At 40.0% G+C, this 22805-nt stretch overlaps 1 protein-coding gene across 1 annotated transcript; it reads right to left on the reverse strand.

Moving 5' to 3' along the window:
* Positions 1–5487: 5487 nt before the first annotated feature.
* LOC148358928 (uncharacterized) lies at positions 5488–21603 on the reverse strand. Its single transcript, XM_088346437.1, has 9 exons — positions 20229–21603; positions 18343–18419; positions 15283–15452; positions 14159–14335; positions 11464–11665; positions 8719–8838; positions 6596–6665; positions 6377–6531; positions 5488–6309 (listed from the first exon to the last, which is right to left on the reverse strand). The coding sequence occupies exons 1-9, from the start codon at positions 21438–21440 to the stop codon at positions 6171–6173; spliced, it is 2322 nt and encodes a 773-aa protein (XP_088202563.1). The 5' UTR covers positions 21441–21603; the 3' UTR covers positions 5488–6170.
* Between the last annotated feature and the right edge of the window lie 1202 nt (positions 21604–22805).

Raw genomic sequence — 22805 nt, forward strand, 5'->3', positions numbered from 1 at the left:
TCCTGCGGCATTCCTCCCATACATGTTCCCAACAGGACTACCTGAAGGGAAAATCAGTGTTTTACCTTCCTGCTCTTCAGTCTCGTCCCCACCATCGCCGTCCTCCGAACTGTCTTCGCCCTTTTGCTCAAATCCTTTACCAAACGACCTTTCGGGTGCCTCATTGTCCAGTGAAGCCTTAAAACCTTTGTCATTCAACCCACGAAGCTGGAACGCCTTCACTTTTGTGTGGCGACTCATCGCATTGCCTGGGGCATCTGATGAAGGTTCAAATGCTGCAAAGAAAAACATTGGGGTTAGGAATTGAAAACTTATGTTAAGTACCCAATTTATTTTAGTAGTCAGGAACTTTGCAGAAGCATGTTAGTGTTTGAAAAAGAGGCCACATTTGAAAGGAAACACTTTTTAGCGGCCTGACCCTGCATCGGGTCAGGCCGCTAAAAATGCACTCAGGCATATTTCCATTCCTGTCAACCTGCAAGTCAATTCCAGTCATGTTTATTTGTGACGCCCATAATCACAAAGAGTTCCAAAGGGCTCCACAGACCACATACTATTGCAAACTAGACTATTATGACACAATCCCCTGATCTAAACCTAATGAGGGCAAGGAAAAACTCAAAATCCTCAACATGATGAAAATGAAGAAACCTTGGGAAGGGACGGTCTCAAAGGTCTGTACAGACCACAGACTACTGAAGACTATTATGACAGCATCCCCTGATCTAAAACCCACATTATGGCAAGGAAAAACTCAAAACCTCAACATGAGGAAAATGAAGAAACCTTGAGAAAGCACCACACATGAGGTAAGTTCTCGCAGAATTTTGTACAATTTTTGATCAATTAAAATTGTGTACGTCGTATAACAATTTTGGTAAAGGATTTTTTTTTTAAAAACCGATCTCGTCTTGCCCATTTCGGCTGTAATCCGAATTGTGAGTGGTAGAAGACGACTACATCATCGTAGATATCTAATAAAGTCTGCAAAAGTATTAAAAACAACACCAATTTGACACCAAATGGGAAGAACTAAGAACATTTTTTAAATAATTGTGTTGTCTATTTGGTATATAAACTTGTCTACACAATTGATCTTTGCTTTTAATCTCTGTAGTCTGTCTAGCTGTGAGTAAATAGGTCCTTTGTTGTGTTTGTAAGGTTTATTAGCACTTAATAAGAGGAATTGCAATCATTAACACATTCAGTGCCATAAAAACTGGCTTACTGAACTCATCGGATAATATGGAGAAAGTATAATGTAGTACACGGGTGTCAAACTCATTTTAGCTTGGGCCAACACGGTAGAAAAAAACACTCATGGGGGCAGTCTAGTATATTAAAAAGAAAGAAAGAGAGAACGAAAGCTAAATGGAGAGAATGAGAAAGATAGAAGGGTAGAAAGATTGAAAGAAAGAAACAGAGAGAAAGATAGAAAAATGGTGATAGAGAGAAGAAAGTGAGAGAAAATAAGAGAGAAAGAATGAAAGAAAGAAAAAGAGAAATACAGTTCCAGTTGCTTAGTGAGTGGGGCCTGACTTTGCCGAAATCCAGTGGACATATTTCCAACTGCAGTTTGTTTTTCTCTTGCACTTCTCCCAGTGATGTCTAGTGGGCCAGACACTCCTGATACAGTATGAGGAATAATCTTATCAAATTATTTGATACATGGAGAACATTTTTAGTCAAAATAAAATACAATTCCAATTCTTGAACTTGGACTATTTCATCCATCCATCCATCCATTATCTGCACCGCTTATCCTCAGTAGGGTCGCGGGGGTGCTGGAGCACACCATCCCAGCTATCTTTGGGCAGTGGACACCCTTAACTGGTTGCCAGACAGTCACAGGGCACACAGGGACAGACAATCCACTCGCTCATTGACACCTTGGGACAATTTGGACCGGCCAATTAACCTGAACTGCATGTTTTTGGAATGTGGGAGGTGACCGGAGGAAACCCACGCAAGCACAGGGAGAACCTGCACACTCCACACAGGAGGTTCGATCTCATGACCTCAGGACTGTGCCGCACACGCGCTAACCACTGCGCTACCGTGCTGCCCCTGGACTATTTCAAATCTTGTAAATGAAATAGCACAGTTCTCTGTCTCCATATTTTATTATTGGGTTTCTTTTGAAGAGTTTTATACTTGAGTAAGTCAGTAATTGCATAAATGTTAATTGAAATCAATCGTTGAAATTGTCAATGCCTTCTAGAGAGAAGCAAGCGATTACATGCCCAGAACATTTATAGCCGTCAATTGGAGTGAATAAGTTGAAAGGGGGGTAGCACGGCGGTGCAGTGTTTGGCGCGTGTGCGGCACAGTTCTGAGGTCATGAGATCGAACCTCCTATGTGGAGTTTGCATGTTCTCCCTGTGCTTGCGTGGGTTTCCTCCCACATTCCAAAAACATGCATGTCAGGTATATTGGCCGTTCCAAATTGTCCCTAGGTTTGAATGAGCGAACAAATTGTCTGTCCCTGAGTGCCCTGGCAACCATTACAGGGTGCCCCCTGCCCGAGGGTGGGCTCCAGCACCCCCGCGACCCTACTGAGGATAAGCAGTTCAGATAATGGATGGATGGAGTTAAAAGGGGTGGCGGTTGGCTGAGGTTGACAGGCATCCATTTCAAACAGCATTGTATCCGTTTATTCATCATTTAACATGAGCATTATTTCCAGTGACAACCGACTTTTATCCGGCTTTAGCTGCGTGTGGTCATGACACATTGTTTATGTATAAACTCGTATATGCTAACACTAGCATTTGGCTACACGGTCAAAACAATGAACACGCGTAAATTAACAAATGTCACTTTGACCTTCTAACGTATTTACAAATATCACAAAAACAACACTTATGACCACTAACACAGGTATAAAATTCCACATGTGTATGGTTTTCGAGTTTATTGCCATGGAGGTAAACTAGCTTGACACAAGCTTCATTGAGCGCAAGCTAAAACGATGCTGCTTGAAAAGAAAACCCGAATAAAACATGCTTTAGCTTGGTAATAAAGTTGAACATTATGCGTACTGTTCGCATGGCAAAAAAATATAAAACTGTCAAAATATATGAGCATGTTATGCGACAATTAAAGTCGGGGCCCACCTCTTCCACGGCTTGCCTCGCAGGCAACAAAAAACACTGTCATTGAAAACCCCGATAGTAATGACAGGAAGTTGCGTTTATAAGCTATTTTAATTCAATGACGTTATATGTTTTTGTTATTTTAACTAATCCACATTTAAGTAGATAGTGTACGTCAACATAAAAGTAATTTAAAAAATATGTTGCAGCATTGCACCTGTGCTGGAAAGGTAAATCATTTAAAATATTCTCTATTATTGATTACAACAAGTGTACGTTGTTTACAACGAGATTAGACGTAGCACTCCAGGATGAACATCGAATAAAAACTCAAAAAAAGAATAGTAAGTAAATAGGTAATATTTATACTGTAGTGGTTATAAACTGGCCTAAATTGGATGACTCAGCCATGTCCAAAGTCCGGCCCGGGGGCCAGATACAGTTAGAATTAGATTATTTTGATAATTATTTTCTGTAATATTCATAAAAGAATGTCATAGATTTAGCATTCATTACCAATCAACATATATATTGCTAGTCATTTTTTGTTTTAATATAGCTGTTTACGGCAAAGACCCAAATAACCCATCTCAAAATATTGTAATATTATGAAAAAGTATACCTAATAAACAGTATTAAGATAATAAAAGGCTCTCGATATTTCAGTTGATATGTAATGAATCCATGGGCAGCACGGCGACGCAGTGGTTAGCGCGTGTGCGGCACAGTTCTGAGGTCATGAGATCGAACCTCCTGTGTGGAGTTTGCATGTTCTCCCCGTGCTTGCGTAGATTTTCTCCCACATTCCAAAAACATGCAGGTCAGGTTAATTGGCCGGTCCAAATTGTCCCTAGGTGTGAATGAGCAAGTGAGTTGTCTATGTGCCCTGAGATTGGCTGGCAACCAGTTCAGGGTGTCCCCTGCCCACTGCCCGAAGATAGCTAGGATGGGCTCCAGCACCACCGCGACCCTACTGAGGATAAGCGGTGCAGATAATGGATGAAGTCCGACCTGAGGGCCAGTTACGGCACATGACAACATGTTTACTGGCCTGCAGACTCTGTCATAAAATAACTAATAGCTGGCCCATTTCACCAAATGATGGCCAACTTGCCCTTGGCTTTCTGTGAGAATTAAAGCTCACATTATTTCTGACATGGCGACTTCAAATACAAAAAGGAAAGTTGACTCTGAGGGCCGCCACTTCCAGGACATGTGGAAATTGGAATATTTTTTCACAGAAATCCAACATTTTAAAGAGTATAATATCAAGAGGAACTGCAGACAAAACATGCTGACTACAAAAACCTAACTGGAAACTAACGCTGTGAAAAGGTGAAGCAACTGGAAGCTGTTTCAGCGGCACAGCACAAGACCGTACGAGTCAAATGAAAAAGCTACAAAGGCGAGCCACAAGGTCGCGACGCTGATTGCCAAGCACTGGAAACCTATCACGGAGGGTGAATTTAAGACGGTTTAAAAAATGTCAGATTGAATAGTCAGCCCTCATACGTTTTAAGCTTAAAAAAATATAAATATCAAGTTTCTTTTACATATTTGTTAGCCTTTTGTGCTTGTTTAGGGCAGTAATGGCCCTGGAGAATAAAGCGTCTCTGAGATAGTTACTGTTTGTTTTAAGGGCAGTGTAGCATACTTGAGAATACTGAATTGGCAATGCAACAAAAGTTAAAAAAGAATTGTCTGTAAAAAAAATCATTCTGGAAATCGAATCTTGTGTGTTGACTTGACAGGCCAGTTTTTTTTTGGTAGCATCTTCATGTCATGTTTATTTGTATAGCCCTTAATCACAAGAAGTCTCAAAGGGCTGTACAGACTGTTATGACACCATCCCCTGATCTAAACCCTACATGAGGGCAAGAAAAAACCCAAAACCTTAGAGCACTGCTTTAAAGTAAGAAACTCTCGAGTGAAAGTCAGGTCAAATGTCTATTTGCAACGAGTAATATTGAATGCCCCCCAGTGGTACAAACAAACTGTACTTGAGTTAAAAAAACAACAACATTGATTTAAATACTGGGCGAACATGCATGAACAATCGTACCAATGTTAATTTTGATTTTTAAAGAAAATCACAGTTTGAGAAATCTGTGTTTTTTTTACACCGCGGAATCCCCACTTAGGTCGGCGCCATGTTTGTCTGGCATCCTGCCGCCACGCCGTGCCATTTCTCACTGGCTCTCGCTCGTACCAGACAACACAGTCATTTAGTGGTCGAATATTGTTTTGTTTTTCATCCAAACTTGATACAGAGTTCTGCCATTTAGCTTTATTGTCAGGCTTAACGAGGCTGCAATGCATTGTAAGATGTACGAAAAGCAAAGTCCGTACCAAAGCCAGGACACCTTTGTTCTTCCAAAGTAAAAACTGTAGCAGCAGCAGCAAAAGAAAACCAGTTGAAAACAAAGTCAACGTGGAATCAGGTTGTAAAAATATATATTTGGACAAAGAAAACTGATTTTATTAGATATGTGAAAAGGCATTTCAGGAGGGAGCTTTTGCAGCCAATTTGGAGCTTTAGTCAGGGGAATTAAGATGTCAAGTCAAGTCCTGTTTATTTGTGACGCACTTAATCATAAGGAGTTTCAAACGGCTGCACAGACCACAGACTATTATAACATCATCCCCTGATCTAAAACCGACATGAGGGCAAAGACAAACTCAAAAACCTCAACATGAGGAAAATGAAGAAAACTTGAGAAGTCAAGTCCTGTTTATTTGTGATGCCCTTAATCAGAAAGAGTCTCAAAGGGCTGCACAGGCCACAGATGATTGCATACTACAGACGATTATGACACTATCCCCTGATCTAAAACCTACACGAGGGCAAGGGAAAACTCAAAAACCTCAACATGAGGAAAATTACTAAACCTTGAGAAGGACCGCGCAGGATGACCAGGCCGCAATTGATGTTGCAATACACAGACATCGTCAACATAAAATTCAGGTCATTCATAAACCATAGAAAACAAATGTGTTTTAAGCCTAGATTGAAACAGTTCCACTGAGGTTGCAGATCGAATCTCAGTTTGCAGGGCATTCCACAACACCGAATATCTAGATTATGGCTGGCGGCATTGGGAACTCCCGGTTGATGCGTTGGACCACACAAGAGGGAAGGACGACACAGACTTTCTTTCCAAGGAATCCCCAGCACCAGCTGACAAAGGACCTGCTTGCCAGTAATCTCGATCGCCTGTCGAGATGGAAAAGTCGAAGTAAAATGCAGAGAAGTATGCTTGGTCGCATATCACCTCACTTACCTATTATGGCCTCTGACTGGCAGATTCCCATAATCTGCCCTGTAAATATTAAGGGCATTTTGCAAGGAATATTTATTCAGGCAGACTGGAACAAAACCTGGGTGGTCAGTCATGCATTTCACTGGAGGAGTAACCTCGTCCATTCTTTTGACAACCTGTGCAGTCGGAAATACTTTTTAATAAATCAACTATACAATTGGTTGTGTGGCACTGTCTTACCTTTAGTGTCTCTCTGCAACACACGTTCTCCTTCTCTGTCTCCATCGTACAGCAATTACCGCATGTGCACCTATAGAAAATGTGTCGTCTTAAATTTTAATTGAATTTATGTGTCCCCTTTGGGACCGGGAGAAAACAACATACATTACATTACACGTGTTGGTGTCTAGACGCTGCCCTACTTACGAACAAGATTCCGGACAATCATTCGTAAGCTGAATTTGTTCGTTAGTTGCTTCAGTGCTATATTTTGTATGTTTAAGGTTTGAATCAGGAACCTATATTGTCTTGTACTTAAAAAGAATATGCTCTATAAAGATAAATAAAGTTAAGTTTAACTTACTTTTGGAAGATGGGCTTCAAGAGGTAGTCCACTTCCTCCTCCGTGGTAAAAAGTGGCCGGAAAAAAAGCGTTTCAACCATTTTCTCAACCGCATCAAGCTTTCTTATTCCACTTTCATTTTAAAAGAAACGGCTCGCGTCTTCTTTACACTTTACACCAACCATATTGAATGGATGCACGAGATAATAAACAAGAAAAATGTCAAAGTTCTTAGCGTGCTGGAGATACAGTATAGAATGTTTGCACACAAACTAGGAAGTAGAAGCCGTATTTCTTCTTTGGGGTGGATGCTGGTTGATCTCTCACAGCGCCACACAACTGGTAGTGACAGAAAGAACTACAGTACTGCTCTGTACTCGGAAAAAGGTGCACACAATACAAAATCTAACTGACAGCAATGTCTGGATATTTTACGGCATCCTGAAAAAAATGTTTGTATCTACCGTTTTTCGTAAGTCGAATGGTCGTAAGTAGGGGAACGTCTGTATAAGGAACTTTTTGCCAGGAAAAAAGAACAAAAATTCTGCCTATTACTATGTTCTCTTTTTTTTAAGATTTCAATATCCAAACTTAATTTCATTTGTTAATTAGATGTTATTAATTTATGTTTTTACTTTACATTTTGTTCAAATTTTACATGTCCCAGTAGTAAATGTCCACCCTACTAGAACAGGGGTGTCAAACTAATTTTAACTCGGGGGACACACAATAAAACAAACATTCTGTCGGGGGCCGGACTAGTAGATTAAAGAGAAAGAAAAAGAGAGATAAAGAAATAAGAGAAAGAGGGAGGGAAAAGGAGAGAGGGCGGGACAAAGAAAGAAAAAGAGAGAGAGGGAGAGAGCATGAGAAACAAAAGATAAAAAGTCATGAGAGAGCGGGAAAAAAAAAGGAGAGGAAGAAAAAAATCTAAAGAGAAATAGAAAGACGGAAGGAAAGAAAAGAGAAAAGAAAGCGTGAAGGGTATGAAGAGAGAAAGAGAAAAGGAAAAAAGGAAGTTGAGAGCAAAAGAGGTTAAAAGACACGGACAGAGAAAGAGACAAAGAGCAACAAAGGAAGAGAAAAAGAGAGACACAGAGACTGAAAGAGACAGAGCGGGAGAAAAGGGGTGAGAGAGAGAGAGAGAGAGAAATAAATACAAGTAGTGTCTTTGTGAGAGGCCCCTGGCTTTGGCAACATCAAGTTGACATATTTCAACCTGCAGCTTGTTTTTCTCTTGTGCTTCTCTTGAGTGTTGTCTCGCGAGCTGGACTCAATCCCTTAGCGGGCCTGATCTGGCCCGCGGGCCGCCTGTTTGACACCTGTGTAATAGAATGTGCTCAATTGCCCCCAAAAAGACTACAATTCCCAAAACTTCATTTACAGGAAGTGACATCATTTGATTTTGGCGGGAGTTCAACTGTGGAAAAAGAGGTATGCTTCAACTTTTACTTTCCTTACTTTTTATTTTAAATGTCTTATACTTGTATGAGACACTCTTAATGTTCTACCCTGTTATGGCAAATTATGAAAAATATTTAATAAGTACTTTTTTAAAAAAACACATTAGATTTAGTTATTGAAATTGTGTTGATCTGTTGAAAGTTGGCTAGCTAAAAGTTGATCAACTAAGGAGCTACAGCTAGATTAGCTTAAAAAGGGAGTATTTAGTTGTATAATAATTGTAAAAACAAAAAAAAAAGGTTTCTACTTCATGGGTTTTTCCTATCGAAAGTTCTTTTTGGAACCTAACCCCCGCGGGAAACAAGGGTTTACCGTACTCTCAGATGACTGGAATTACCATTCTGAGACATCCATCGTTCGACGTATTTGCGGTTGCCGAGGCTGTTGCTCTCCTTCGGGCTCCTCTTCCGATTCTTGGTCAAAGACGAAGGGAATCGTTTCCGGCCATGATAATATCCTTCGGGAAGCAAATGGTTTGCAATAAGCGATTTTTAACATTCGACATAAACAGTAAAAGGACAGTGAGTGAAAATGAATGCCTCCTAGTGGTAAAACAAAACATAGATTTGAATACGAGACACAAATACATGAACGATCATACCAATATTATCTCGCCTGACGAGAAATTTGAGTTTCTTTTACAAAGTGAAATTCGCACTTAGGCCGCCGCTATGTTTGTCCGGCATCCTGCTACCACGCTGTGCACTGTGGCCCTCGCTGGCACCAGACCACACAGTGCCACCCAGTGGTCAAATATTATACATTGGGGCTTTAAAGGGACGGTGTGTATTATTCGATCACTCGATTTCGCTGTATTGTGACCGAAAGCGAGTGCTAAAAGGCACAAGAAAAAGAAAAAATTACAGAGAGTCAAAGTGACCCGACCACACAATTTTTTTCTCTTTTTTTGTGCAGCCTTCTTGAGGTTTTTAGGTACCCGTAGCAGCGAAATGGTGGAATATTATGTCACCTGGCTGCTGCGGAAAAACGGGAACTGCTCCAAACCTGACGAGCGTGTGTAAGTATTATCAGGACAGTTTGATTTGTCTGGTCCCTTCCCAAGGTGTCTTAATTTTCCTCATGTCGAGGTTTTTGAGTTTTTCCTTTCCCTCATGTAGGTTTTAGATCAGGGGATGGTGTCAGAATAGTCTGTGGTTTGCAATAATCTGTGGTCTGTGCAGCCCTTTGAGACTCCTTGTGATGAAGGGTGTCACAAAAAAACAGGACTTGACTTCTCAAGGTTTCTTCATTTTCCTCATGTTGAGGTTTTTGAGTTTTTCCTTGCCCTCATGTCGGTTTTAGATCAGGGGATGGTGTCATAATAGTCTGGAGGTCTGTGCAGCCCTTTGAGACTACTCATGATAAAGGGCTATACAAATAAACATGACCTCGCTCCAAGTGAGGCCCATCTTAAGTAAGTAAATTTCTTTACCCGCAAGTGTTTTCTAAAAATGCACATTTATATGATAATTCATGTATTTTTACTTCTTATAAAAAACAATATATTTTCTCAAGATTTTTTTTTTACAAGTTGAACGTGCTAAAAAACACAAAATGTCAATCTCTCTCTCTCTCTCTCTCTCTCTCTCTCTCTCTCTCTCTCTCTCTCTCTCTCTCTCTCTCTCTCTCTCTCTCTCTCTCTCTCTCTCTCTCTCTCTCTCTCTCTCTCTCTCTCTCTCTCTCTCTCTCTCTCTCTCTCTCTCTCTCTCTTCATACCCTTCGTGCTTTCTTTTCTCTTTGGATTTCTTCTTCCTCTCCCTTTCTTTTCCCCTCTCTCACGACTTTTTATCTTTTGTTTCTCACGCTCCCTCCCTCTCTCCCTTTTTTCTTTCTTTGTCCCACCCTCTCTCCTTTTCCTTCCCTCTTTCTCTTATTTCTTTATCTTTCTTTTTCTTTCTCTTTAATCAACTAGTCCGGCCCCCCGACAAAATGTTTGTTCTATCGTGTGGCCCCCGAGTTAAAATGAGTTTGACACCCCTGCCTTAAAGTCATCCGGTGCCGTACAAATACTCAGCGTAGCAGCATGATGTAACTTAACGTATACATTTTAAAATAAAAATGCCAAATTTGATGAACTAAAAAAAAAAAAAATCTAATTATGTAGACGTATTTACGGAGCGGTTTTCTTATGCCTATGCTTGTAAAGATGTCACAAGATAGAAAGAAACTAAGAAAGAGAAAGAGAAAGAAAGAAAGAAAGAGATGGAAAGAGAGACAGACGGACAGAAAGAAAAAGAGAGAGAGAAAGAAAGAAAGGGAGAGAGAAATAGATAGATAGATAAAAAATGATTAGCACATTATAGTACTAAAAACAATATTGACTTGAGTAATGATTAAAAATACATGAGCTATCCAATTAATATGCTTTTTTGAATACACATAGGTTAATACATTTGTAAAGTGAGCTGACATGATTGTTGGCCATCTTGCTGCTAACGGTATCCCGAAAAAAACAAAACCTTGTGAAAGACTTGGCAAAAAAAGGGGGTAAAAATGGTGCCGTTTGGTCATGTTGAGTCTCCATGGGAGGTCGCTGGTTCGCGCCTCGGCCGAGTCATACCTAATTGGTAAAATGGCGGCGCCCTCTGTTGGCTGCGGCTGCATCGGCTCGCTACAACGGGTCAGGTGTATCGACATTTCGTTCTGTGTACATTGTTACAAAGAATGACAATACAAAGGAAATTATTGTTATTATTATTATAGTTCGTATCCTTCCTTGCGCTTTGTAGCGCTAGTTGTAGGTTTCATTACAAAAAACAGTGACATCTAGTGGTCAAATATTGTCCCTTTAACTCCAGGGTTCAAACACTTTTTCATGGCTAAATTCAAGCACTTTTCAAGCACTCTCCAGGCCATTTTTTTCAATTCTTCTCGTACCTTCAAAGGAAGAAATCCAGCGCCAATCAAAAGAACGTTTGTTTTGTTTTACTTTAATGACAAAATAAAGTCGTTATCTCGCTGCTAGCACATACTTTGTGTTTCTTTTTATTCCCATTTGCATGCAAGATGTATAAAAAAAGTACATAGCAGTCCCTTAAAATGAGGACAAAAAAGAGGCTAAGAGGGTTTTATGGAAACATACCTTTGCTCCTTTTGGTAGTTTTTGTCCTCCTCGTCCTCCTTATGCATCCGTTTTAAGCAATTCTGATGACATCCATTTCTTTCAGGCTCCACTTTTACCCGAGTGTCCAGAACGTCATCATCTATTCCATATTTTGGTTCGGACAACCGCGAATCGGAGATCACTACAGGGGCATCCTCAATTTTGATCTCGGCATTCATTTCTGTAAAGATGGACAATGAATAATGCTTGGTCAAAATGTTAAAGCAGTGTCTGAAACTCATGACAAAAAGTTAGCGGACCAGCCAACCATAAAGTTGCCTGCCCCATTTTTCACAACTTGAAACACAATAAGACGACTCATCGCAAAAAAAAAACAAAAAAACATTGTTGCTAAGTATTAAGGATTGATCATCGAAATATATAACAAAACACTTTAAAATTAAGTTTATTAAAAATCTACTTATAACATTCATTGCATATGTATGTATATATATATATATATATATATATATATATATGACATCGCTGTTTTCCAACTGCCATCACGATGTACCTGTATTTACTCATCTTCATTCATTCAATACAGTGGAACCTCGGTTCTCGACCATAATCCGTTCCAGAACCCTGTTCGAAAACCGATTTGTTCGATCACCGAAATCATTCCTCCCATTAAAAATAATGTAAATCGTTTTAATCCGTTCCAACACCCTGAATGTTTACCTTGAATGTTTAACGGAAATATAAAGCTAACCCAGACTAATCGTACGTCCGCGTTATCGTAATCTTCCGTACGAAAATTACGCTAACATGAACGTGTAAAAATAAAAAAAATCAGGTCGTTTACAAGTCATTTAGCACCCGGGTCTCCACAACAAGTAGTGAGCGGTTCACTGGAAAGAGGGCTCCGTTCCAACACCCTGAAAGTTGGGCTCCGTTCCAACAACCTGAATGTTTACCTCGAATGTTCAACGTAAGCAAAGCTAACCCAGGCTAATCATATGTTTGCGTTATCGTAATCTTCCGTACGAAAGATTACGCTAACATGAATGTGAAAAAATAAAAACAAAAGGATAAAGAAAAGAATTATGAATAGCATTTCTTACCTTTGGGGCTAAAACACTTCGTACACCTATATTAAAAGCGAAAGCAAAACGAAGCACGTCTGCACGCGATAACAGTTGGTCACGAAAAGAGCGATCTACATCCGTACGTCGCTCAGCATCGCACCCTAGCGTAAGCACTCACGCATTACCGGTGTTCGAACTCCAATTTTTTGACCGAAAAGCGAAGCAAAAATGTCTCGAAATTTTTTGGACTCCGATTTGTTCAAACTGAGAGGCGTTCGAAAACCGAGGTTCCGCTGTACTCGCGTTGCGTCGTCTGCTACAAGCCACGTGAACTCCTCTTTTCACCATGCTTTTAATGCACGTTTACGTTTTGTAGCGTCATAAATTTTGTTAGCTTCTTTTGAGTCTTTCTTCTGGGGCTGAGAAATAGAACTATAGAACTACAACAAAAATTTGACAAAAATACTAAAGAAAATACTACTATAATAATTCAATAATACAAAGATACTACTAAAGAAATATTACCCCAGAAATACTACAAAGATACAACTATAGTAATATTACAAAAATACTAAAAGAAATATGACAAAAATAACTACCGTACAATGGAAATATTCTAAAATACTGCTTAGACAATACTTCAGAATTACTTCAACAGTAAGACTACAAAAACACTGGAGAAATATTTCTACAACAGAAGTATAAAGTCAGAAATAATGCAAAAATAAAACTACACTAATACTACGATATACTCCAGATATACAACAACAATTCTATTATGGAAATACTACAGAAATACTACGAAAATACTACTACGGAAATACCACAAATATACTACTACAGAAATACTGCACAAATACTACAAAAAGTACAGCAATACTACAAAAAATACTGAAGAACTACAACAAGAATCTGACGACAAAAATACTAACAAATTAAGACAAAATGAAGACTACAAAACTAAATATCAAACGAAGTGCTTAAAACAGGGACCCAATATATGATTTTGATTTAATTGTGATCATTTCAAAACTCACTTGATAAGTTTTTCAGAAGACATGTAAAATGTATTAGTAAACTGCATTACTATTTATTGAGAAATGAAAAAATATGAGATAGGTCTTCAGGATCGGCCCCTTGGCCACATTTTTTAACCCAATGCGGCCCCTGACCCATTCTAATAGATTTACTACTAAAAAAGAGAGCGGTATAATAATAAATCAATTTAAATAAAAAAATAATAGAGGTTAACATTTATACACAAGGGCAGCACGGCGGCGCAGTGGTTAGCGCTTGTGCGGCACAGTTCATGTCATGGGAACCTGTTGTGGGTTCAAATCCAGCTCCAGACTTCCTGTGCGGAGTTTGTATGTTCTCCCCGTGCTTGCTTGGGTTTCCTCCGGGCACTCCGGTTTCCTTCCACGTTCCAAAAACATGCATTTCAGGTGAATTGGCCGGTCCAAATTGTCCCCAGGTGTAAATGAGCGAGCTGTCTGTCCCCGTGTGCCCTGCGATTGGCTGGCAACCAGTTCAGGGTGTCCCCTGCCCACTGCCCGGAGATGGCTGGGATGGGCTCCAGCCCCCCCGCGACCCTGATGAGGATAAGCGGTACGGCTGATGAGATGAGATGAGATTTATACACAAACCTTGTTTGATGTCAAGACAGTTCTCTCCATTCAGCTCAGGTTTGACCACAATAGTGGTGATATCGGACGCATCAGGTCGGCTGGCGTCAACGTTTGATTCCGGCTCGGTGGGGTCGAAGTTAGACAATGGCTTGCATTTGACCTCCGGCTTGATGTCTTCTTCCTTATAGTCGCTGCCTGAATGTCAAGAATGAGTTTTGCGTCATTACAATAGTTGAATAATGTCCCTTGGTTTTCACTAGGCATGGGATGAGCAGGATTGGGTAGGGTTACTTTATCTGGATTACTTTCAATGACTTTTGGATTACTCCAATACCAAATATGCTAATAGAATAGAAAAGAAACTAAATCTGAATAAAATTACTAAATTTTGTGCAGGCTTGGGGAGTAACGGAATACATGGAACGGCAAATATGATGTTGGCAAGCTGTTTGGATTGATTTTCATTTTGTTTCTGTCGCATTTGATGTCCGTTTTGCCGGAGATCAAAGAGATCAAAGCCAGGAGAGAAAGCTTACCACGTGTTGTGAGTCATCATTTTATTCACATTTAGTTTCTTTTGTCTTTTATTAGCATATTTGGTATTAGAGTAATCCAAAAGTAATTGAAAGTAATCAAGTTAAAGTAACCCTACCCAACCCTGGGTATAACAGTCAAAATGATACATTTTCCTACAGAAAGGCCCCAAAAAAATTATGACTTACAACACGTGGTAAGCTTTCTCTTCACGCTTTGATCTCTTTGATCTCCGGCAAAACTAACATAAAATGCGACAGAAACAAAATGAAAATAAATCTTAACAGCTTGCCAACATCATTTTTGCCGTTCCATGTATTCCGTTACTCCCCAAGCCTGCACAGAATTGAGTCATTTTATTCATATTTAGTTTCTTTTGTCTTTTATTAGCATATTTGGTATTGGAGTCATCCAAAAGTAATTGAAAGTAATCCAGTTAAAGTAACCCTACCCAACCCTGGACAGTAAACAAATCAGAAAAATGTGCCCAAAAATAAGAACTCTCGAGCATTGAAGAAATGAATTAGCTTGAAGCATTTCGATCTTGAGTTCTGTGATCTCATCCTATGCAGTAATTTGTTCTTCAACCAGACATGTGTCATCTTTACCTATTTTCTGCTCCTTTTCGTCTTCAATTCCTTTCCGTACCCCGTCATTGCTTTGCATCTTATCCTGTTTGCCCACCGACCTGGCCCAGCTGTACCCCACTTGCCCGGTACAGTTTGCACTCAGTTTCTTCGGATCTGGGTAGGAAGTATGGCCCTCTGTGGAGTGAACACTAAAAAGAGAAAGCATGGTGATAAGAATCAGGATAATTTGCTTCTGAAGTAGGCATTAAAAAGGGGATTTGAACATCTAACCTCTTGTTACTCATCTAATTGGTATCTGAAAGTTATAAGAACACTAATATTTGAACACTAGATGTCGCTTCCCCAAATGCCCCGGACTCTGATTGGCTCCCTGTCCCTATTTAAACCCACTTCTGTCTGTCGCCTTTTGTTAGTCTGTCTGCGAACCTCAGTTTACACCAGGCAAGCCTTTTTCGACCCTGACTCCCACTTGTTTTTGCTCCCGTCTGTTCCACTGCTTTGACCCGTTTTTGATCCTGACCAGGTCTACTCTCTTCTCACGGCTTATGACTCGTTTCCGACCCCGACCACGTTTTTGCTCTCCTGTCCCGGCTACTGACCCGTTTTTCCGTTGCCGACACCGCCATCGCTCATCACGGAAGATCCACACCCGCGTTCAGAGCACAATCCGAGTATCAGATATAATTTGAATTTTGCGATAATTGTGAGTATGACGAGTTACGAGTTATCTCTTAGATACCTGTCTGCTATTGGTTGACATTATGTAAAATGCCTGTCTTCTATTGGTTATGTAGTAATTTCGTAGTGTCATGATTATCGATGTGTATCACCTGTGCTCGCTCCTTTGGCGCCAACTGCCTCGAACTCTGATTGGCTCCCTGTCCCTATTTAAACCCACTCCTATCTGTCCCCTTTTGTCAGTCCGTCTGCGAACCTCACTTTGCCCTAGGCAAGCCTTTTTCGACCCTGACTCCCACCTGTTTTTTGCTCCCGTCTGTTTCCTGGCTCCGACCCGTTTTTGATCTCGACCACGTATACTCTCCTTTTCTGGCTTACGACCCGTTTCCGACACCGACCACGTTTTTGCTCTCCTGTCCCGGCTACTGACCCGTTTTTCCGTTGCCGACACCACCATCGCTCATCACGGAAAACTCCACTTCCGCGTTCAGAGCGACCCAGGAACTACCGGATCGTGGGCGCAACCCTTTCTCTTTCTTCCAATAAAACTTGTGAGAAACGCAACGCAAGCGGGTCCTGTCTCCGTTCTGGTCCAGACAATTTTTGTAAAAATATATACGTCACGTTAAAAATAACAGCCTTGTGAATATCATGGTCATTTTATCTATAGTAGCTCTATTTTTCTGAAATACCTTGATTCAAAAATGGCTATTAAATCATTTTAATGCTCCTTTTTTAATACTATTTTTAAAAAATGATTATTTACATGTACCCTGGAGTGCCCTCACACCCCCTGTTGACCACCGTACTACATAATAGACAATATTGTCTCAATTTCCTCACAAATATACTAGAGAGTTCTGGTCCTGACAGTTGCATATAGAGCCGTTGTTGTGCGAAGCAGAGACAATCCTAATTATCCCTAGGGTTCGGTCCAGTATATGTATAGAACACAATTTTAACTATAGTGTATAGTCAAAGTGTCAAACCCTCAGACCCCGTTTTGGTTGCAAATCACTATATTATCCTTTATATTGAAGCTCATTAAACAATGTATGTTGAGCTACTTTATGGTAAAAAACACAAAACAAAATTTAACAACCCAAAATCTCTAGCAAAGCACCAAAAGCAATTTGATTGGGTGAGCGGTAGGAATAGGCAGCGCCTTACACAGCACTGAAGGTAAACACGTTGGTATCCTCTTTTGCTTTGCAGTATTTTGTGACATTTTAACAAAGGAACTTTGCTCGCACCTTGTTTTGAAACAAAAACTTAGGACAAAAATGAGTCTCAACACTCTTAAGCAACTGCGGAAGGAACACAAATTTTAGGAGTTATGTTTATTTTAATAAGGGGACAAAGGCTCTGGAATTGTTATTATTACTTCATAGACGTTATCAAATCATCATACGATGAAATCAAATGTACTGAAGAATAAGCTTTTGTCTGGAGTGGGGGTTTGGCAGTTTTGTAGAATTTTGTCTTAAAAGATGTGGTGTGGAATCTTGGTAACTCTCTCTCATTATATATCACTGCCTTTCTCTCTCTCTCTCTCTGTGCTCTCTCTCTCTCTCTCTTTCTCTGTCCTCTCTCTGTCTCTCTTTCTTTCTCTGTGTCCCTCTTTCTTTCTCTGTGCTCTCTCTCTCTTTCTTTCTCTGTGTTCTCTCTTTCTCTCTCTGTGTTCTCTCTTTCTCTGTGTTCTCTTTCTTTCTCTGTGTTCTCTCTTTCTTTCTCTTTCTTTCTCTGTGTTCTCTCTTTCTTTCTCTGTGCTCTCTCTCTCTCTCTCTCTCTCTTTCTTTCTTTCTCAGTGTTCTCTTTCTTTCTTTCTCTGTGTTCTCTCTTTCTTTCTCTGTGTTCTCTCTTTCGCTCTCTGTGTTCTCTCCCTCTCTCTCTCTCTCTCTCTCTCCAAAATCAAGTGCCACAAAGCTCAAGGAGATTCAAAGCGAACGAATCCCACCATTTTTCTTCAAATTTTTTTGCCAAGTCTTTCAAAAGTTTTCTGGGGTTACCCCGCAGAAGCAAGAGGGTGGACAATCATGCCAGCCTCCTGTAGGTCAGTCTCAGTTTTTGTCAATAAATTAAATTATTTTTTCCTAAAAGTATGAAAAAAGCACGTTTGTATGATATTTCATGTACTTAAGCTTATTATTCAATTCAATATTTTTCTTTACAATGAATTACATTTTACCACTAGTAGGCACTAAACAATACACAATGTCCCTTTAAAGAAGGTGTTGCTGAGAGCAGTTCTCATTTGACTCCACTTTGTCTTAATAGTTTACTTCAAACTTCTCCAGGTTGGGGCAGGAACCGTGCGGAATAATACTATTTTCCGACAGTGCACACAACGTTTAGGGTTTTGTATACAAAATCGAGTAAAATGAAATATGAAAAACTTACCCATCGAGCCATATTGTTGCTACTTCTGCATCACTGGATTCTTCGGGGCCTTTGGAGATCCCGGTCTCCGACAACTCCTGTATGTTCAAATAAGAGTTGAATAGTCCTGCTTATATTAACGCATAGCTTCATGAAGCCCAAATGCTGTTCAATTTACCATAGTTTTTTGCATATAAGCAGTGTCTGAAACTCGTGACAAAAAGTTAGCAAACACCAGGGCAGACAACTCTGAAAAGTTGCCTGCCCAGCCATAAAGTTGCCTGCCCCATTTTTCACAACTTCAAACGCAATAAGACGACTTATTGCGAAAAAAAACATTGTTGCAAAGTATTAAGGATTGATCATCAAAATATATAACAGAACAACACTTTAAAATTAAGTTTATTATGAATTTACTTATAACATTCATTGCATGTATATGACATGGCTGTTTTCCATCTGCCATCTGTATGTACCTGTATTTACTCATCTTCATTCATGCAATGTTGTTGTTGCATCGACTGCTACAAGCCACCTGAACTCCTTTCCAATAGGCTTTTAATGTACGTTTACGTTTTGTAGCGTCATCCATTTCGTTAGCTTCTTTTGAATCTTTTTTCTGGAGCTGAGGTTTTGGCTTGATTCCTAACCACTTCTCCATTTTTTCTTATGTTCTCTGTGCGTCTACTTTGGAGAATGATATGCAAATGCACGACCTTATAACGCTCGGGAAAGTCCGGAAGCACCAAGTTATTCGATGCAGGCTTCTGATTGGCTGCCGAGTATGCAAATTGCCAAACAAACCGAAATTCCAAAACCAAACGAAGATTTCGAAATTGAAATAAGGCAAACGCTTGATTTGAAAAAAATTTTAAAATCCTTTTTTTTTCTTGAAAAAGATGTCGGCCACCCGGGCGGAGACGTTTTGTAAGTTGTAGGCCCGATGTATAAGATGCACGCAGACGTTATTTCAGACACTGATATAAGCCTACTTCGCCTAAGCCCACTCCTTTAAACTGATTTGAAATAGCCACATACTGAGATATAGACATTCAAAAATTTAATATGAATATACAGATTTTATTTTATTCTATAAATTCACAAAAGAAACTAACATCTCTGTTTATCATCTAACACAGTGTTTTTCAACAAGTGTGCCAGGGGCACACTAGTGTGCCGTGAGACCTTGTCCAGTGTGCCGCTGGAATTTGCCCAATTTTATCTTTCCCAAAAAATCAGGCCCTTATTCAGTATTTTTGCTAATCTTCACACGAGGAACTGTAATAGTCATACATATCAGTAGGTGGCAGTAGATTTTAATATACTTTTTATATACTAATTATCTGCTTATGAGGTCGCACAGTACATTTAACAACTTAATTCCTTTTTATATACGAATTATCTGCTTATGAGGTAGTACAGTGAAATATTTGACATAACTTCATTTTCAAACATTTTCGACGGACGGTGTGCCACGGAACTTTTTCATGAATAAAAGTGTACCCTGGTTTCAAAACGGGTTGAAAAACACTGATCTAACATAGGGCGTCAGTGGCTCAAGAGGTAGAGCGTTGGTCTTGGGATCAAGAGATCGCAGTTCGAATCCCGGTTCCTCCGTATTACATGTTGAAGTGTCCTCGGGTAAGACACTGAACCCTAATGCCCCCAATAAGCAGGTTAGCGCCTTACATGGCTGCACGGCCGCTATTGGGAAATGTGAAGCCCACTGTAAAGCGCTTTGGGAAGTCTTGACTTGAAAATCGCTATATAAATGCAGATCATTTCACTCTTAACAATAATTAGAAAACTTCAAAGTAATTTTAACGATCATCTTTATCTTTTGACTCAAGACACGGCTTATTCTATTCCTTTTCTAAATACTGAAAAATGTCATTATCTCACAGTACCTCATCGGCATCCTCCGGTTCTGCATGATCTTCGCTGTCCGAAGCGGTTTCCTGAATCTCCTCCTGCCACAGGTAGTCCTCTACTAATTTGTCACTGATGCTACATTTCATAAAAGACTTTTGCACCATTTCTGCAGGAATCGCATCCCACGCCGTCTTTACCCACGATGCAACTGTAGGCAAGGACTGTCGCTTGAAATTGCTTTCAGCAGCCAACTCGGATTTAACTTCTGCCATCCACAGTGTCCACAGGTTTCTCATCTTCGTCTCAAATGCATTGTTTAGGCTTACGTCCATAGGCTGCACCATGTCCGCTCCTGGTATGACAGCGAGAGTTGTATTTTCCTCCTTGAGCTTCCTCTTTACAGTCTTTGTTAGATGGGCCTCGAATTGGTCCCAGAAGAGCAGAGAAGGTTTTTGTAATAGACCTCTGTTTCTTCTTACCCACACGTGATTGAGCCATTTTATCACTCCTCCTTCATCTACACATCCGTTCGGGTGTTGATGGATGATCACACCTTTGGGGAATTTATCCTTTGGGGGAATCTTTCCCTTAAATATGACCATGGGAGGTAATTTGGCCCCATCCGCAGTGCAGGCCAAGACCACAGTGAAATGAGTCTTGATCAGTTCAGTATCTTCACCCTTTTTGGAGTTGGTGAAGGTGCTGGGCATTTCGAAGCACATGGGTGTCTCATCCACGTTCCCAATTCTGGAGAGAGGGTAGTCCCTGGCCTTTTTTGGGTAAATGAAATACTTTTGAAGATCCAAAAGTTTGTTGTCATGTTGAGATGGCAACTTTTCTTCAATTTTCTTTCTCGGTCGAATACTTACAGAGTATCTCTGCTGAAAACGTGTACACCAACCGGTGGAAGCGGTGAATCCTTCGTAATTCTTGGCTTGCGCAATCTCGAGCGCTCGCAAACGGAGACTTAACCGAGAAACCCCATATCCATTTTGTCTCTGGGATTGAATCCACTCGAAGATCTCGTTCTCCATTTCTGGGTAATGTCCATGTTTCGAGCCTCTGTTTGCACGTTTGGCCTTCGGTAAAAATTCCAGCGATGTGTCCTTTACCCATCGTCGGATGTTGCTTTCATCTATACCAAACTTTCTTGCTGCTTCCAGGTTGCTTGTTTCTTCAGCGGCCTTAATCACTTGAAGCTTGAAGTGAGCAGTATAGGACAAGCGTTTTCTTTTTTCTCTAGGCATGACGTTTTGCTAAATAAATTTTACAAATAAAAGTTAACAAATTCAGTACACCTTTACCGTGAATTCTGGGGCGGTGTAGTATCTTTTCCTCGTTTGGGGGAAACAACAAAAACGTTTGCACGATCGGTTTCTTGTTCCTCTATAAAGCGCACCCCCTCCACCGCACAGCCTACGGTTCGCTACAAGTGACACAAATCAAATATGCGCATAAAAGCCACCCCCTTAAATTCAGTTATCTAATGTTTCTAAATATAAATTCGGACTTATATGCGAGTATCTACGAGTACCTACAGATTTTGTCGCGCCGTTAGGTTTAATTATAGGAATTGCATCCGTTTTAAGGCTTAATTTCTCCAAGGTTGATCATGCAGTCATCCAAAATATGAATATAACAGATTAAGCGGCTGTTCTGTAGTGTTCTCCCTAGAAATCCATTATCTAATCCATTCCCGACAAACAGTTTCATCTTTAGGCATACCAAACAAACTCGTGAGTACCGGAGTGAAACACACATTGTTTTACTCACATTCTCTTAGCAAAAACGTTTTAATTGAAAAATAAGTGTTGCCACGTTCCAGACTAGAGGAAAAAAATAGTTTATTCTCTTAAAATCCTGTGCAAAAATCAGTGATTGGCTGAGAATAGCAGAAGTTTGGAGAAAAGGGATAATTGTTTATTCTGCAGGAGCACTCAGTTCACTCGGGTTTACTAGTCTAAAGTAACCCATTATTCAATCTAAATTTTAAACTTCTACACGAGTAAATATTCGTTTTTTGGAAATCCGCTCCCGATCATTACACGAGCAATGTTAAAGTTTAAACGCGTTCATTTTAAAAGTGTAAATCGCATTCACTGCTGAAGTAAAAATTAAAATATTTGACGAAAATAATAATAAAAAGTAACACCACTGCAGTGTTACAGCAGAATTTAAAATAGGAGCCAGATATTTATATTTAGTTGATTTTTTTTTCTCTCGATTTCAATTTCCTGATAAATACTGCCACCTGTTGTACAAACTTGGTAATGGACAGGTTATACCAACTGAGATTTCCTTTTTTTTTTTTCTTTTCAGGCCTGTTGCAACAAACATCACATCACACAATTGAGAATTCAGCCGAAAAGGAAAAACAAGGATGAAGGTAAAAGCCAAAAACTTGAAGGAAACCCGTCCCCTGAATGACTCTAAAGGCTTCTTCTATAAATCATTTCAACTCTTTGTCATGTCTTGCATTATAACAGCCATTTCTTAAATTCTATATGATATAATCACCACCATTACAATATCCCCTGATCTGAAACCTATGAGGGCAAAGAAAAACTCAAAAACCTCAACATGAGGAAATGAAAAAGCCTTGAGAAGGGGCC

The sequence above is a fragment of the Urocampus carinirostris genome, chromosome 10 (genome assembly GCF_059441175.1).
Source record: "Urocampus carinirostris isolate Australia breed hairy pipefish chromosome 10, RoL_Ucar_1.0, whole genome shotgun sequence".
Classification (NCBI taxonomy): domain Eukaryota; kingdom Metazoa; phylum Chordata; class Actinopteri; order Syngnathiformes; family Syngnathidae; genus Urocampus; species Urocampus carinirostris.

What these genes read in the sequence shown, in the direction of transcription:
- LOC148358928 (XM_088346437.1), bottom strand. Translation starts at nt 21,440, where the DNA reads ATGCCTAGAGAAAAAAGAAAACGCTTGTCCTATACTGCTCACTTCAAG. An exon ending in GCAACAATATGGCTCGATGG is followed by an intron (nt 15,453 to 18,342) that starts GTAAGTTTTTCA and finishes TTCTCTTTTTAG; the next exon opens with TGTTCACTCCACAGAGGGCC. An exon ending in GTTGCAGAGAGACACTAAAG is followed by an intron (nt 6,532 to 6,595) that starts GTAAGACAGTGC and finishes CCGACTGCACAG; the next exon opens with GTTGTCAAAAGAATGGACGA.